The sequence below is a fragment of the Stylophora pistillata genome, chromosome 11 (assembly GCF_964205215.1).
Source record: "Stylophora pistillata chromosome 11, jaStyPist1.2, whole genome shotgun sequence".
Classification (NCBI taxonomy): domain Eukaryota; kingdom Metazoa; phylum Cnidaria; class Anthozoa; order Scleractinia; family Pocilloporidae; genus Stylophora; species Stylophora pistillata.
This window is the reverse complement of record NC_142529.1, coordinates 11,386,458-11,402,116: the sequence shown is the minus strand read 5'-3', so window position 1 is coordinate 11,402,116 and position 15,659 is coordinate 11,386,458. Positions and strand designations below refer to the sequence as shown.

General features: G+C 36.7%; 1 protein-coding gene across 12 annotated transcripts in view; it reads left to right on the top strand.

Moving 5' to 3' along the window:
* The window catches only part of LOC111336880 (cellular tumor antigen p53), a 50,629-nt gene extending 35,289 nt beyond the window's left edge, over positions 1-15,340 (top strand). For 4 of the 12 annotated variants that reach the window (XM_088737932.1, XM_022943052.2, XM_022943056.2 and 1 more), the window contains 10 exons: positions 2,847-3,014; positions 6,789-6,817; positions 7,512-7,567; positions 8,228-8,383; positions 9,051-9,435; positions 9,930-10,040; positions 10,600-10,836; positions 11,095-11,165; positions 11,719-11,816; positions 13,475-15,340. In XM_088737932.1, the coding sequence (XP_088594058.1) occupies positions 2,920-3,014; positions 6,789-6,817; positions 7,512-7,567; positions 8,228-8,383; positions 9,051-9,435; positions 9,930-10,040; positions 10,600-10,836; positions 11,095-11,165; positions 11,719-11,816; positions 13,475-13,568 (1,332 nt within the window). In that variant the 5' untranslated portion in view covers positions 2,847-2,919 and the 3' untranslated portion in view covers positions 13,569-15,340. Of the gene's footprint in view, positions 1-1,864; positions 2,005-2,465; positions 2,606-2,846; positions 3,015-3,052; positions 3,812-4,691; positions 4,734-4,759; positions 6,273-6,788; positions 6,818-7,511; positions 7,568-8,227; positions 8,384-9,050; positions 9,436-9,929; positions 10,041-10,599; positions 10,837-11,094; positions 11,166-11,718; positions 11,817-13,474 lie in introns of those variants that run through there. The other 8 variants (XM_088737934.1, XM_022943051.2, XM_088737933.1 and 5 more) reach the window with 8 other exon arrangements.
* Positions 15,341-15,659: the final 319 nt, after the last annotated feature.

The following is a 15,659-nucleotide window of genomic DNA, read 5'->3' as shown; positions in this document are numbered from 1 at the left end:
TAAAATATTGGTGTGCTCTGCACAATCGGTAGATCGTAATAATCTTCTTCATGATGTTTCTCGTTTGTTTATTTTCTTCCCCACTAAGCTGATATTTTCAATTCTCTTTCAAGCGAACCGTTTAACTCTCAAAAGTGATTTACATATAATTTCTTCTTACGATTTCATACAGTATCATTCAAACAGGTTTCAAAAAAAAGTTCTTTTATCTAATTTACGAGAAAAAGTTTGCAGTTAGAAAGGAGAATTTGTTATTCAATCTGGGAAGTCAAAGGAAGCTTTGCGCGGCGCCATGAAGTTTATTTTTTATATCTTCACGTGCATATAGCCAACCATTCTGTCAAATTGGTAGATAGGTGGGGGGTCTAATCAAAGGCATTACGTTTCGAGTACTCTTACATTACGGGTATGATGTAACTGACAGATGACACAGACCATACGCTTTCCAAAAACAAATCGTTTTAAGGCATTGAAAGGCAATATATTTGATTACATGATACACTCTTAAACATGACGATATTCAATCGGGCATATTTAGACGTGATCAATATCATCGTTAAAGATATCATATGGAACTGATTTCATGAATCAATTTAGTAAACAATAAAAGAAAAAAATGGATTTTGTAGTCAAACCTAGCGAGAGTTTGCTTCGACATTTGATATAGATAATTTGAAGGGTATCTCAGACTTCTTTATTTAATTTCTACCAACTTAAATGCTTCCACATTCGGTAAAAAGTAATGTGCTTGTTATCCAAAGGTTATTCTGTCGTTAAGTTGCGGGAAATGTATCCATTGTGCGCATTGCATGAAAACCGAAGCTCAAAAAATAACGGAGCGAGAAAGCGAATTTCAATATTCAGTTTTATTATTCTTGTTCAAATCTCATTGAGTTCTAGAGTCATTTTTGAAAAGGAATTCTAAATGTCTTTGTATTGTACGAATTTAGGTTTTAGGTGATGTGTGTCGGTCCACTTTGTACTTTTTTGTGTCGAGTCGCAAGTCTGATATTAAGTGCTGCGTGAAATCCAACAAAAGCTTCTTTGTTCTTGCATAGTAAATTCCAGAGTTTTAATATAATGGCATCTCCTCTATTTCTTCTACTGATCATATTATTTTATAGGTTTCCTTCAAATTGACTCTCGAGCGAATGATTATGGCATGCAAAGCGCGTGACCTACCACAGTTATGGTCATGGCTTTCGACCATGGACAATAGCAAAGACAAAAAAAGAAAAAACGTTTCCCGATAATGTACATTTTTAACCTCCGTTGCCAAGTGGTTTACAATATTGAACACGCCTCCTGCCTCTAATTTGCCATCCGATGACATACTTTATGAGATCTATCTGAAGAGGTCATCAAATAACTCGCGTGTAATGGTTGTGGTTGCATAAAGAATTTCAACTTTGTCAGAGTTCACATCGCAAAATCGCCTTATCATCAATTGATATTTTGACTGGAATATTGCTGAGAATCTAGAATTAACGCAAACTGTATATTGAAAGTACTTTCATCTTACGCGATGCAATATTTTTTTATGCACACTGTTATCGTCGCTCATCAACTCTCCCCCCTCCCCTTCGATTTTCTTCACCATCCCATGATCCCAAAAACTGCATTGGGACTAAAAGTGATTCACGATCTTCGATAACAGCTAAACCAACTTTCCTATCTTTATAACCCTTACTTTAAAGGACAAAAGCTCTGAGATCTTTTAAATTTCAAGGGCTGGACTTGCAGATATATAGCGGAATTTAAAATAAGCGGGGAATCCCCGACTTATGACATATTTTACGCGATTTTGATTGGTAGATTGGTATGTTATTTCATGCTTACAAAAATAGAATGCCCCGATTGGGGAATACATCATTGTTTAGCGAAGCGCGTCCACTGATTGGTCAAAAACGAATCGCTCCGATTTCATGCAATGTCATCAAAATATGCGTCAGTTACCGCGTGTTCGTCTGGTTTTGTAATCGACCATTTGTTGGATCAGTGAAGGTAGGGTTTTTATGTTTTACATGTACAGCTGAAATAACTGTTAGATTTGTTTCCTCTCAATAATTTGCTGTAGTCGATATCGTAATAATGGAGTCATGTCGGTGTGCTGTGATTAGTTATTGAGCTTTTAACCTCGGTAAACAAACCCATGGCGCCTTCGCGACGTAAATCTTCCTCGCTTTGAAGTCTTCAACGGCGGATTTCCTTTTTCAAACGTTCGATTCAAACTGAAGGAATCTTACAGGAAAGGCGTAGATTTGGCTAGAACGCACGTCAAGTAACGGGAAGAGACGCAATCAGGAATTGTTTTGGTTGCATATTGAATGAAAGTGTGCCAGGGTCATGTTACATTTATCGGAAGCTTCCGATACTTTCATTATCATTTTACAAACTGCGAGCGTTTCGATCTGCCGATACTGATTCATTTTTCGGTGGTAATTACTCCGAGTCGATTTTCATCCATGTTGTGGAACGCAATATCACTATGTTTACACCCGGTAGTTTGACTTATCGGAACTAAAGGTGCTTTGCCAAACAGGAAATTCAAACCGATAAGAATAATTTATGAAGTGATTGTGAGCGGCACGTTCCTATAAACCAGGTTTTGCAAAGAGTTTTTCAATTTTCGATTTTTGAATAGTTAAGCATTCTTCTTTGGTTCTATATATTTTTTTTTTTTACGATCGATTTTTGTTGCTTGGTTAATGAGAAGTCGTTCCTTCGCGAGTACATGTTTATTGCACTACGAAAACGTCATGATGAAAGTTTCTGAAGATCTAGTGCTCCAAGAGAACGTTAGATCCGTTGATGATGTTCTCCTTTCTTTTTTAATTTCTGTTTAGAGTGGAGATTAACTTTGGTTCCGTGAAAAGAGGCCTTGTTGGCGATCTGGCATCACGCTCTGTGCAAAACAAAATGGTGGATAATGTTGAACCCACGATTAACACTTTTCTGCAGGCCAAACAATATAAAAGCCTTCTCGATGATGTGCGAGAGGAGAATACCTCATGGTAAGTACGTTAGCTTTGTGTAGAACGCACCGAGTGATTTAAGCCAAAACGAATATTTGTGCCTAAGGGAATTCAGTGAAATATCATAAATTATGTACATCGGCCGGGAGCTTCACTTCGATCGATGATTCACTCACTAAAGTGTATCTGCCTTTTCGTTATAATTATATATTTTTTCCGTAGTATTTTATAAATCAAGAAATTTTTATTTTAATTTTATTGATGCTTGGAAGTGGATTTGCTTAGTCAATCAGCGTATTAGATGTTTACTACTTTTGTCTCTTTTTGGCATGTTACGATTAGGATTATTGCTCTGGCTTGACATTGAGTCGCGCCCTGTTTTTAACGTTTTGTTTCCTGTTGCAATATCATTGCATCGATGCTTTGTAACTGTCATCACGAGGCAAAACATGCACACGGCTGATGCCTTGCTTGCATCCCTTGTCAGCGGATCGTTTTACCTCTCTTTTTCCTCTAAGGCGACGAATGTATCGTCAACGAGATTGCTGTACATAGTGGCTATTGTACATGTCAAAGTTGACATTGTAGCGTATTCGAATATTTGATCGTGTGGATGAAAGTCACGCTTTCTGTGGATTTTCTCTGTATTCTGTCACGTGAACATCATACGCGGGTCCAACTTTTGCATACATCTTGTGAGTGCTGTAGATCACGTAAAGTTAAAATCCAGCAGCAAATTATTTCATCAGAAAGGTGAACTTGACAAATTAATGCGGTTGGGAGTTCCTTGCTGAAAATCGTTAGATGGACCGCAGGATCAAATCTGAAAAACCCAGGTTAGATTCATTATCTCTAGGAAGAGGAACTGTTAGGGAAATGCTTTGTATGATTGTTTGTTCCATCTGTGACAAACAAATTCAAAACAAAGGTACAGTTGTGTGTAATTGATGGGTTATCTTAGTCACAAGATAGATATGATCAGAGGAAAGATCTTACCTGGTAAATAGTTGAAAAATAAACTATTGCTACGTGCATCCGTCACTCTGTTTTTACTGTTCAAAAACTATTGTTAGAGATTTTCAGAAAAACTGTTTTTAAGGTTGGGGGGATTAAGTTTTTTGGTAAGGAATTTCTGAAAATTCTCCAACCCACATTTTTAATGATTTGAAGCCAAAACAGGCAGCGACAGGGTAAGAATTGTATTGAAATGCTTTCTTTTTTTCTAGATTCAAGAACAATATGACATTTTATTGAAATCATGGGTTGGACATTAACACTTGTGGTTGCAAAACAACATGATTTCATTACCAGAAATAACAATTGGCATAGTTACAGCTCGAATTACCTATTTTGGTTATGCTTTGATTTAACTCATGAAATAAGGAAGATAGTATTTTCTATGATGAAAACTTAATCAATTGCAAAATGGTATTTTGTAATACACTTTTATTACATTTTCACTTTTCTGCCCACACCTGTGGCCACAAAATGGTTCCAAATTTGGTTACAAAGTACAGCGTGGCAGCCCCGCTGTAGCATTTGACCCTTACTCTTTCAATATCTGATCAACTGTTTTACCTTTGTGTGGAATTGTTTCCCCAGCAAATTAGGAAAGAGAATTTGGTGTTAAAGATCATGCTACTGAGATATAACTTTTTGGCAAGAAGGGTTTTTGTTATTTATCATCCCTTTGCTGAGTTTTGTTTGAAACTTTAGGAGAAGTTACTTTTCTATCACCCCAACTAACAGGAGCAGAGGGTAAGAAAATAGTTTATCCTGTTTGACTCCTTGTATAGCAGTTTAACTCTTAGACTCCCAAGATGTGATTGCCAAGAGTGTTTTTGAGATTATTTTAAAGAGGTGTATGTATATATGTATCATAGCTTTTTGGTTATAAGGCATACTTAGTCAAGTTCCCAAACTGAAAATTACATGAAAATACTCTGTTATAAGACGCACCACTACAGTATATCAAGTGTAAAACTCAGTTTTACTTAGTCTTGTTCTCTCTTAATTTTGACTTTAAGTTCTGCCACGCATAAAAATCAGCAAGTATTGTTATGCAAGCTCATTGATTGACTGACATGCCACTTCTGCTGTGATAATCGAGCTTGTCAGTGTTAGAAGGCTTAATAGCGATGACTTTGACAAACTAACCATGCCGCAGAACAATACTTGTCAAACTAGTTTGAACTTGCCTGCGACCACTGGCAAAATGCAACATCAGCAACTTTTCTTTAGTTATAATTTGAAGTACTTGTCGTGCAAATTCCTACAACTAGTTGCAAGGTACTATTACATCAAAGAGTTTTGTTATATGACTTGTTTTGAGGCATTTATCTAAAATATCAGAGATCTTTTATTGTAACAGTTGTAAACCAAATGGGTGACAAATCATATGTAGGTGTAACTTGAAGGGTTTTAAAATCTGTGTTTGTGAATTGCTTCATTCTCTATAAGTGTTTTGAGGATAACCAAATTGAAGTTGTTTGTTTTTTTCATTATTGTGTAATTTTTTTTTAGAACAAAAAAACTGCGGTCAACTGCAGGAAGTTGTCGTTTTTCTCTAAAAAGTCAGCAAGTTTATCAAGTAGCCCAAGGTTAATGACAATTTTTAGTGTCATTGTGTTATCTGTATTTTATATGTGTTTAATGTCACATTTTCAAAAAAAAAATTTTACCAATTGAGTTGTTGTTTATTCAAACATGCTTTTACAAGGGACATGTTACAGAAGAGTCAAATCAAGAAAGTCAAAATGGGGTGTTTAGTGCTACAACAGGATTAAAAGTTGTTTTCTTGCCAAAATCCTGCAGGTCACCTGTTGTTAAATAGATTAAATTTCTTTTGTTGTCAGTTTTAGCAGTACTATTACATAAGAGACAACAAAAGTGTCAGATAGTGATGAGACAATCCAGCATTCATCAGATAAGCTTCTTTGTTGTTACAAGTCAAACAACTAGCAACTGAAGGTCAACAGTGGTAGATATCAGGTTTCTATTGTCTTTAATTGTTTTTCCATAATGTTAGTGGCTGCAGAGACAATGGCTTTTGTGCTTCTCATGTTAAATTTGGCGTGAGAACAATAGTTTGCAGAGGTGACGAGTTGCACGACACATATTTAAATGACAAGCCGGTGGCTTTTAGCTTAGTCAGCTTGGAAAATTATTCAGTTTCACATGTTAAAGTGTATTTGAAACTTTGGATCAGTTCAGAAGTTAAAACAAAGTGAAGATGTCGTGTACTCTGGATTCAGGCTTTCCAAAAATGATGCACTGGGACAAAGACTTATGCCACAGGTAGTGCAGTAGATCATATCATGTGGACTTATGGTAGCTGTAGACAATATTGTTTGCCTTTTCACAACTGTATATAAGCTTCGAGTTTAGTGTGGTATACAAGCTAAAAACATGGCCTACTAATAGCTTGAAATTTTTACGGTCCAAGGCTTCTCATTACCTACAGTATCCCAAGATATCATTTGATTGCATGTGGCAAATGTTTGTTGTATTATTTCGTTTAAGATAACACAGCACTATAATCAGTTAAAAAAAAAAAGCATATCAAACTGGTTCCAAGTCATTTTAACATGAAAATACAACATGGGTGATGTTAGTTAGTCAGCACTGTTGAACAATATTGGCTCTAGGTGAACTTTTGATCGAAGGTTAACAAGAAATTTTCAAACGCATGAATTTTAACAAGGATGAATATTCAGGAGTAAGCCAAATTAGAGTTTATAGTGTCCTTAGAGTAAAATGGCCTTTGTTGTTGTTGTGTAACATGACAAACCCTTTGCTTGCTTTCGTTTTCAGTTTTCTGTCTCCACTGGGAACAGGGGAAGGTAAGAAATACAAAATCTGAAGACTTGTTTGTTTTGTTTGCTGGAATATGTTGCGATTAGCTAACAGTGATCTGCTTTGAAAGTTGGCATGAAACCAAAATGAAAATATTGTCTTCAGTAATGTCAGTGGTAAATGACCATATTCGCAGAGTAAAAAGTTGCTGTGATTTGTATCTAGTGAAGAAATATGTTTTTTTATGTTTTGTTTTGATGAAACGGAATTGGGAGAAATTTTTCTTGGGTGAGTGACTCATCTGAAAGAGGATATCCAGATTATTGTTGTGTTTGTGTATTCCGGATATTGGATGATTTGGTAATATGAGATAACATGGCACATACACAAGAAAACAAAGCCGTGTATCTTTGACCTCTTTGCGGATGTCTCTAGATGTTAATCTTTTCATCTAACTAGTGTATTGTTCACAAGTAATTTCCCACAAGTCTAAGGAAGGAAATAGGATTGAGCTGAATGCAAAGATTTCATGAAATATTACATTCCCAACTGTAAGATATTGCTTAATATAAAATCCGACTCCTTGTCTTGCCATTAGATTTAGAGTTGTGGTGATCAAATTTAGAGAATAAAATACAGATTTGTGCTGAAGCCAACAGCCAAAAGTTATTCTTAGGGAAATCAAAGGAAATTTAAGTATTTTTATTGATTTGTGTGTTCTTTTTTTTTTTCTCATTTCAGATTCTCAAGACAATTTTTTGCCAAGCGATATGAGACCATATGGGCAGTCATTCCCGGTACGCTGAGGAGTTATTGTGTAATTTTGTAATATGTTCTTTCCACACAAGTGTTGTGTTACCCTTACATGTAGGATTTTTCCCATTGTTCTTATTTTTGTTTGTGTTTCGCCAAAGTGAATTCTTATTGTTTTGAGGAGAATGTAACTTATCATTATATATCATTATTTGATTCTTGACGTAGTCAGCTACTGCCTCTTGCAAAAGTGGAGCTGAAAGTGTTTGTGATGACAAAGGAAATTAGATCTAATTAACGGAGTATTTGTTTGGCAAGTGATGTGAATCTACTCTAAGTCTGATATTACATTAGTTCAAGTTCACGGGGTTTCCACTTTTTCACCTTTTTTTTTCTCAGAGTGTAGATTTAAACTACATGTAACATTGTGTGCTTTACAGTTTAATTCCCTTCCATTAATCATATATAGCCATAGTTATGACCAGGAAAGAAAGAAGTTGTCTTGCTAAGGGATTGAGCAGTAGCCCCAAACTGTAAAACCATTAAAGTCCTTTCTCTTTGAACAAGAAGGCAACAACATCTTAATTAGACACGAGTTGATGACTTCACCCTTGGAAGCCAGCATTCAGTACTTCAGGTACTCTCAACTGGTAGTAACATTTCATGACTAAATGTTGTGTTTGAAATTTCTATTTCCACCACAGTTCATACCAAGTTCTCAGGCACCAGTGGATTTGCCAACATCTACTAGCCCCAATCCCCCAGCTTATCCACACAACATTCCATGCTCTCCTGGCCTTGTGTCAGTGCACCGCAGCTCATCTTCCATCTCACCAATAAACACTGCACCTTATGAGACTGTAAGTGTATTCTTGGTTTAAAATGATTCTACAGTTACTGAACATTGCATATCTTTTTGAGCAACTGTTCTTTTAAGTACCAAAGGGTACAACCTATAATATTGCATTATGCTCTATCTCTCTTTTTTTTTTTTTACACTTTACACCCAAACATTAGTATTCATATTCTCCAAGCTGTTCTTATTACATTTCCTATGGTACTGACATAGAGGATTTTGTTTGACAGTGAGGACAATTGGAGAATCTTTTCCTTTATTATCATAACCTTTTTCTTTGTGTCAAGGATGAGTTTTAAGGATATATTTGAAGCTAGTCACTGTGAGGGGCGAAAGGATTAATATCTTAGTTTAGAGCCAAAATTTTTTTTAACTGATTTTCTCTATTATCTGTTGATCAAATGGTTACTACAAATTTTGGGATATTAATTCTTTAATTCCCAGAAGTGATTAACCTGTAACTTCTCCATATAATATCCATAATTATATGATCCAGCAAACAGGTAATGAAAATACTTAAACTTATCAGGTAGAAGTTGTTACCTTGATTGAACACCAAATTCTCATAACCAATTTACAACAAAAATTTAATGTGTAGCAGCTAGAGGGGAGAATTCATAATTAGATCTTGGGGGTCAAAGAGCTAACAGAGATACATGTACTTTACTCTGCAGTCCAGTACATACAGTGATGCTTCAACCCCTGGGACCCCAGCAGCATCATCTCCCAACATGGTGCCTAACTACATGTACCAACCTCAGCCTCAATCTCGCTTACCACAAATTCCCAGCACCACAGAATACCCAGGAGATTTGAACTTCCAGATATCTTTTGGCCCTATTACTGAATCAGCCTCTAAGTCCGCCACATGGACTTATTCGGATGTCTGCAAGAAGCTGTATGTGAATCTTAACAGCTACTGTCCCATCAAGTTCAAGACATCTCAGGCCCCACCACACAAAACATACTTGAGAGCTGTTGCGGTGTTCAAAGGCTCCACCAATTTGCATGATGTGGTAAAGAGGTGCCCAAATCATATGGAAAATTCCAATGATGGTATATTAGATCTTCTTTTGACCTTCAGAACCATCCCTTATCCTTAAGCCTCAAGCAGTCTACATAATGAAAAACTACCCACAGTTCTAACATCTAACGTAGTTCATGTTGGTATGAGTAAAGTAATTGATGATCACAAGGTTAGGGCAAATGTGTGATTCTCATTTTATACTACACACCAGGCTAAATGCTGTGAGAACAACTATCAATTGAATCAATAACGATGATTTTTTTTTTTTTATTCTTTGGCATGACAGTTCCTTTAGCAAACTTTACAAAATACTTAAATTGATATTGGTTGCCCAATCTTTTTACAGTGGATAATTTATGCAATCAACTCAGTAGATAGAGCTAAATCATCCTGTAATACCCCCCCCCCCCCCCCCTCTGAAGCAGTAGCACAATTCTGTTAGAAACTGACCCCTTTCAATAAACTTTTATTTTTCATTTGTTTAAAGCAAAACTAATGATAGTTTGTTTCTTTCTTTATTTAGGCTCTGCTCCAAACAACCACTTCATGCGCAGTAACAATCCTGCGGCTGGTTATCACACTTGCCCGGAGTCATCTAGACACTCCATAATTATTCCTTACAGTGGCCCACAAGGTATTACCGGTTGAAAATGGTGATTGTACTAGCACACCCATAGTCTATTGGTGTAATCATTTTTTTTTTTTAGAAAGTACACAAAGACTGGGACATGTTCATGTAATTTAGTAATTTCGGAAAGTCTCTTACAAAAAAACTTGGTTGGAAAATAATACATGTTTGCAACATGTATGACTGCTTCTTTCTGTTGCAGTCATTGATGTACAAATCAAGGCTAGCTTGAATGTTTTGACCAGAACGGTTCACAACTTTTTTCTGTAAGGACACACTTTTGAACCATAATTATCCTAAGCATGCAAAAAGCAAATAGTTTATATATGTGGCCCTGTTTGGTTGTGATCTACTCTTGAAGTGCTTCCACATGTTGGGGTGTGTCTGGTCAGCAATAGAGTAGGAAAACAAGTTACAATATGAACTGCTGCATGGAAAGGAAGCAGTATTGGTTGGGGCAGATGAGTGATCTGGTATAACATACATGTATCATTTCGCTTAACATTACGTAGGTACTTTATGAACTTCAGTATTGTAAATACAACACACTTGTATTACATTTCAGTTGGTACAGAGTATGTTACGGAGATGTTTGCCTTCATGTGCTTCTCAAGCTGTGCATCAGGGCCAAGCAGACGGCCAGTTGAAGTTATTTTTACATTGGAGAGGGAGGGACAAACTCTTGGCAGACGTGTGGTGGAAATCAGGGTGTGTGCCTGTCCAGGGAGGGACAGAAAATCTGATGAAAGGATTGCTTGTGGTGAGCCTAGCTCATCGCAGGGAGCCAAACGCACAAGGAAGGGTACGTATAAAGCAATTTTTCTTTTGTAACTTTGACTATTGTAATGATACGGCCAATGGATTTTAGCTCTTTACAATGTGACTCCTTTGATGTAAGGAAGATGTTGCTCTTAAGACTTACAAGTAACAATCAGAATATCTCACGAAAGAGATATACTCTGGTGTACCAAAGTTATGAAATTTTTGTGTCTCGTTAGGAATGTTGTTCACATACCAATTTTTGCTTACATGTTGACCAGAAAATTTTGAATTGCTTCAGGGTCAAAGGGTCCTTTGTCGAAAAGGAGGAGAACCAGCTTCAGATCTCACGAGGAGGAATATTCTGTTTCTGTAAGTGGAACTTTCAAATCAAAGTTAGTTCATCCTTAGGGGAAGAAAACGTACATTTGGATTCTATCATAACAGAAGTCTAAGGTCCCTGCTTGACAACCAGCTAACCAGATGAACTTTTTAGACAGTTTAACGAGAAATACGTGTGAGTCAGTGTTGTCAGAAACATTTTAACTAGCAGCTACGTACGTTTATAAGAAGAAAAACGATGAAAATTTTACATAATATCTTTACTCACTCTCAAATGTTTTTGAAGTGACATAGCCAGTCAGTGGAGTGTTTTAAACACTCTAACTCCCAAGATTTACCCGTTTGCTCGAGAATTTGTTGATATAATGGGGAGAAGTTACATGTTAATCACAGCCTCGACTAACTTCTCCACCCGTACTTACTGTAAGTATTAACTGCAAAGACAAATCGCAAGGCCAGCTCGACAAACGTAGATGAACCGCCGTAATTTGCAATGGACCATCTCAAGCACCCATCTGGTGGTGAAATTTTGGCTTTCTCTTGTCTCAGTTGTTTCTCTAATGCATTTCATTTCTCCTTTCAGACAAGGAACTATCATGTCTACGAGATTCTGCAAGACATGAAAGAAAAGCTAGAAGAGAAATTTGAAAGTTGGAATATTCAAAGCCCAGAGCACTCTACGTAAGTCACTGAAGACCTATTTTATATTTGCCAAACGGAATTCCCATCACCGAATATTGGTCCTTCTTGGAACGAAAATAGCTACTAGAACTTAAAAATTCATTGTATGTCGAGAGGGAAATTCTTTGTCCGAGGTAATAGAAAGGGCAGGCTGTTTTTGATTAAAGTTTCTAACAAAATTGGATCCAGTTTTGAAACTGAACGTAAAGCGACAGATAGTAAACTAGTTTATTTTGATAGACGTCTTTTCTTTGGTCGATTACTACGCAACGAATTTTATTTGGTTTTAAAAAATGACTATGTCAAGGATTTTTCGTTTCGACATTTTGAACTGTGTTTACAGCGTTTCAAGTGCAGTGTCCTTCTTTTCGCTGTTATCACACGCAACAAAGCTTATGGAGTGACTTGTGGAATGATGGGTGTCGATTTAGGATCGAATTTTAAAAAATGGTTCGTTTTCGTCATCAACGTTTACAATAGGGAAGAAAAATCGAAAATAACGCTTACGATTCTAATTTCGGTCTTCGCTTAACGTAGCGCTCGAATGCTGTACAAAAAAAGCTGTAGAGAAATTATCAGTGAGCCAAGTTTTGAACATAAAGGGTTGTTAAAAAGATGGTGAATCATATTCTTAATCGTCGAATTCGAAAACATGTCGGACACTCGGGGCTAACGAAGAAAAATTTAACTCCCCAACCGGTTTCTAATGAAAGTAAGTTCCGATTTTGCGGATTTTATTGTAAGGGAGAGTCTAGCAGCTGATATTTTTGGGTCTTAGAGAGACGAAATTTTTCAGCTTTCCTCTTAAAAAATTGTTTGAGATTCTCCTTTTCCTCGCCTAGTTCATTCACTGTGTAAATTTGACTGTATGAAATAAGAGAAATGGAAATGTTTGAAAAATTGGTTTATGTCGCTTTGGACAGTGCGTCAAAGTTTTTGAGGAACGTGAAACATAAGCTTGATGAGACCTTTCTTTAAGCGGAGCAAAGAATGGTTGTCATTAGATCGTCGAAGATTCCCCTGTAAACTTTCTGCAAGGAGAAAGTACTTTTACGGTGTTAAATCACGTTTTCTTTCCCAAAAAGGGACTTCTCCCAATGTATTTCGCCATGGCAAGTTTTTTATTTCCCCTGTGGGCAAAATTCTATTGTCCCGCCGCGAACGAAGTTTTAAATTTCGCTTTTCAATAGGGAGAAAACTATATCGCGATAAATTGCTGTCTGGCAGTTTTTCAGCTGCACTTTAGCCCTTTTCCTGTGTAAGCTCTCGACCTCAAATCGGAAACAATGGCTTTTATTGTATCTTCTGCTTCAAGGTCAAGTGGTACGTTAGTCAGTTCATTATGATTTCAAAACCTGAGCACGCGTTCCAACAGGTGATATGTCGACATCCTACAAAGTTAAATTTAGCCTTAGGTACTTCGTTGTCAAATTGACAGTCGGAAAAGTCCGTTTACCTTGAAATACTCGCAAAGTACGTCTCGACATGTTATTAATATGTGATCATTTGTCACTTATGCGAGACTTAATGTAAAGTGACAAAGATCTGTCTCGGCAAGAATTTTTCTTTTGTGCTGTTTTTATGATTTCGGTTTTACGTTTAAAAACTGGCCGTGCTTGTGTGTGAAGGAATTAAATACCATTTTGTGTTCTTTTCAGGGTTTTGAGTACGTCTGAAGACGAGGGTGAACAGCCTTCGACGTCTGGCAGTCCTGGAGCTTTGTACAAGAGAGTGGGTCAATCATCCATGTGAACAGCTGGAAAGATTCTAGCAGAGCTCCGTTGCAGTTCGTTCATGTAGATCTGCGAGCTCGATAAACCATTCTCAGTAACTGTTAAATGTGATTTTTGTTTTGGTCGGTTTTTTTTTTTCTATGGTTTCTTTTCTCAGCTGCCGAACCATGGGTGAAGCAGAGTGTGTTATTACTTCGAATTTCGTTTAATTTACTTCTTTTTGGTTAACAGTAGAGAGGTCACCCTTGCTTTTTGGTAGCTGTTTATCAGTTTATAGTGCTGTTTTTCAAAGCTTTATTCATCCTATTCTGTGTGCGTTGTTTAAGTACTGAATTTATTCTTTTAATTTACATATTGGTTAAAAAATTTAGCCTTCTCCATTTCAGAGGTTGTGTGAACGCACCTCAGGGGGATAATTTTTTGCTCGCGTATTGTTAAGTGAAGGAAGCTTCGCTTGTAACTTTGACTCTGATTTATTCGGAAAAATCCTATGAAAAAAGGTTTATTGGTAGGCTTTGGTTTTACAGAGCGATCTCCACTACTAAACGCAAAGCGTGAGAAAATTCAATCACATTTAGTGATCAGCTCAATTAATTTATATGCAAGTGTCTTCGTTTTGGAAGACAGATCGAATTTGGTTTTACAAATGTCTGATTCTACTTCAATTATGCGTTTTTGTGGACGCAAAACTTATAAAATGACGCATTTCCGAACGTTAATGGCACTGCTATTTTTGAATGCCTTTTTTCTATCATCCACTTTGTAATATCATCAAATTTTTTTGTTGTACATAAATGCTGTGAATTTCTCACTCAAAATGGCGGCCAAGGTTTGGGCCAAACTTCACGTATTGAAAGAAAAATATTGAGAAAAAAGAGTAAGTAAAATTTATTTCGTTGGTAAGGCTAAGTTATTAGGATTTTTTTTCGATGGTTACAAGTTTTTGTCATAGTTGAATTTTGTTAAATATGGGGCGACGCCCCCAAATCGTGTCCATTTTGGATTGATTTTGCAATCAGAGCACTTCCTTTCGCTTTTTGTGAAAAGTTCGTTCATGAAGCTCGTTGTGTTAGTCATCGCTTTGAATTTATCGCTCGTTCAACCTCAACTTTGGCCGCCATCTTGCAGAAGTACTGTTATGTCTAATTCGTTTCTGCAAAGGATTTATTTTGTTTACATCAGATAGGTAACTATACAAAGCTGGCTTTCAAAGTAATATATATATATATATATATACACATTTTGTTTTTGATTGCTTCTAAATTTTAGCTCCTTCACTTATTGACGAGGCGATGGTTTAAGGTCTCGGTATCTCTTGCAAAATCAGTTGTGTTGGCTTTGAAACGAAAACCACTTAATACCTTTATGGGGTTTCGTTATTCTTTTGAAATGCGTTTTCGTATGGAATTACTTTTATTCTCGTTTTAAAGATGATCAGTGAGTGAAGGAGGTAAATCGTTAATGGTAAGAAATGCTATCTTTTTATTGATTCTACAGTTCTCGAGGGATAAGGAGTTTAACGTTAGGTTGAGCAGGTTACTGTTCCATAAGATCAGATCTATTTTAAACGTTGTCTTAGTTTTTTTTCGAGAGACTTGTGGGATTTTCTCGCCTTGTTTGTCGTCTTTCGACAAACAAACGTTCTTGTAGTTTGCAATCATTTTAGCTTCACACAACTTGCCTGGAAGTCGTTCCATACGCTCGCTCGCTGACGTGGGGTTTGCAATGGGTTTGTGATCGAGGTGTCATTTTATAGAGAAATGAATTAAAATTGAAATCTTAAAACCTACAGTTCTGATCTCTGACTTGTTCATCATTTACTAAAGCAGTGCTTTCCGCAAATAACGAACGAAGAATGAAGATTAAAGCAAGCCAGTTAGGCAGGGCGGGCGAGTCGCAGATGTTTCTTTTTTATGTCGCAATTTCTGCGATGGTTAACTCACTCAATATGACTCCAGATAGATCTCTCGAATCTTTCTTGGGACTTTTACTCGGTTTCAGACGTTAAACGAATAAACTGAACGTGTCTGTACACGTTTTCAGCAAAGCCGTATCGTGTCAAATGTGACATGAAATGTTCATATTTGGCTTTGAACATTGAAGGAAAAGG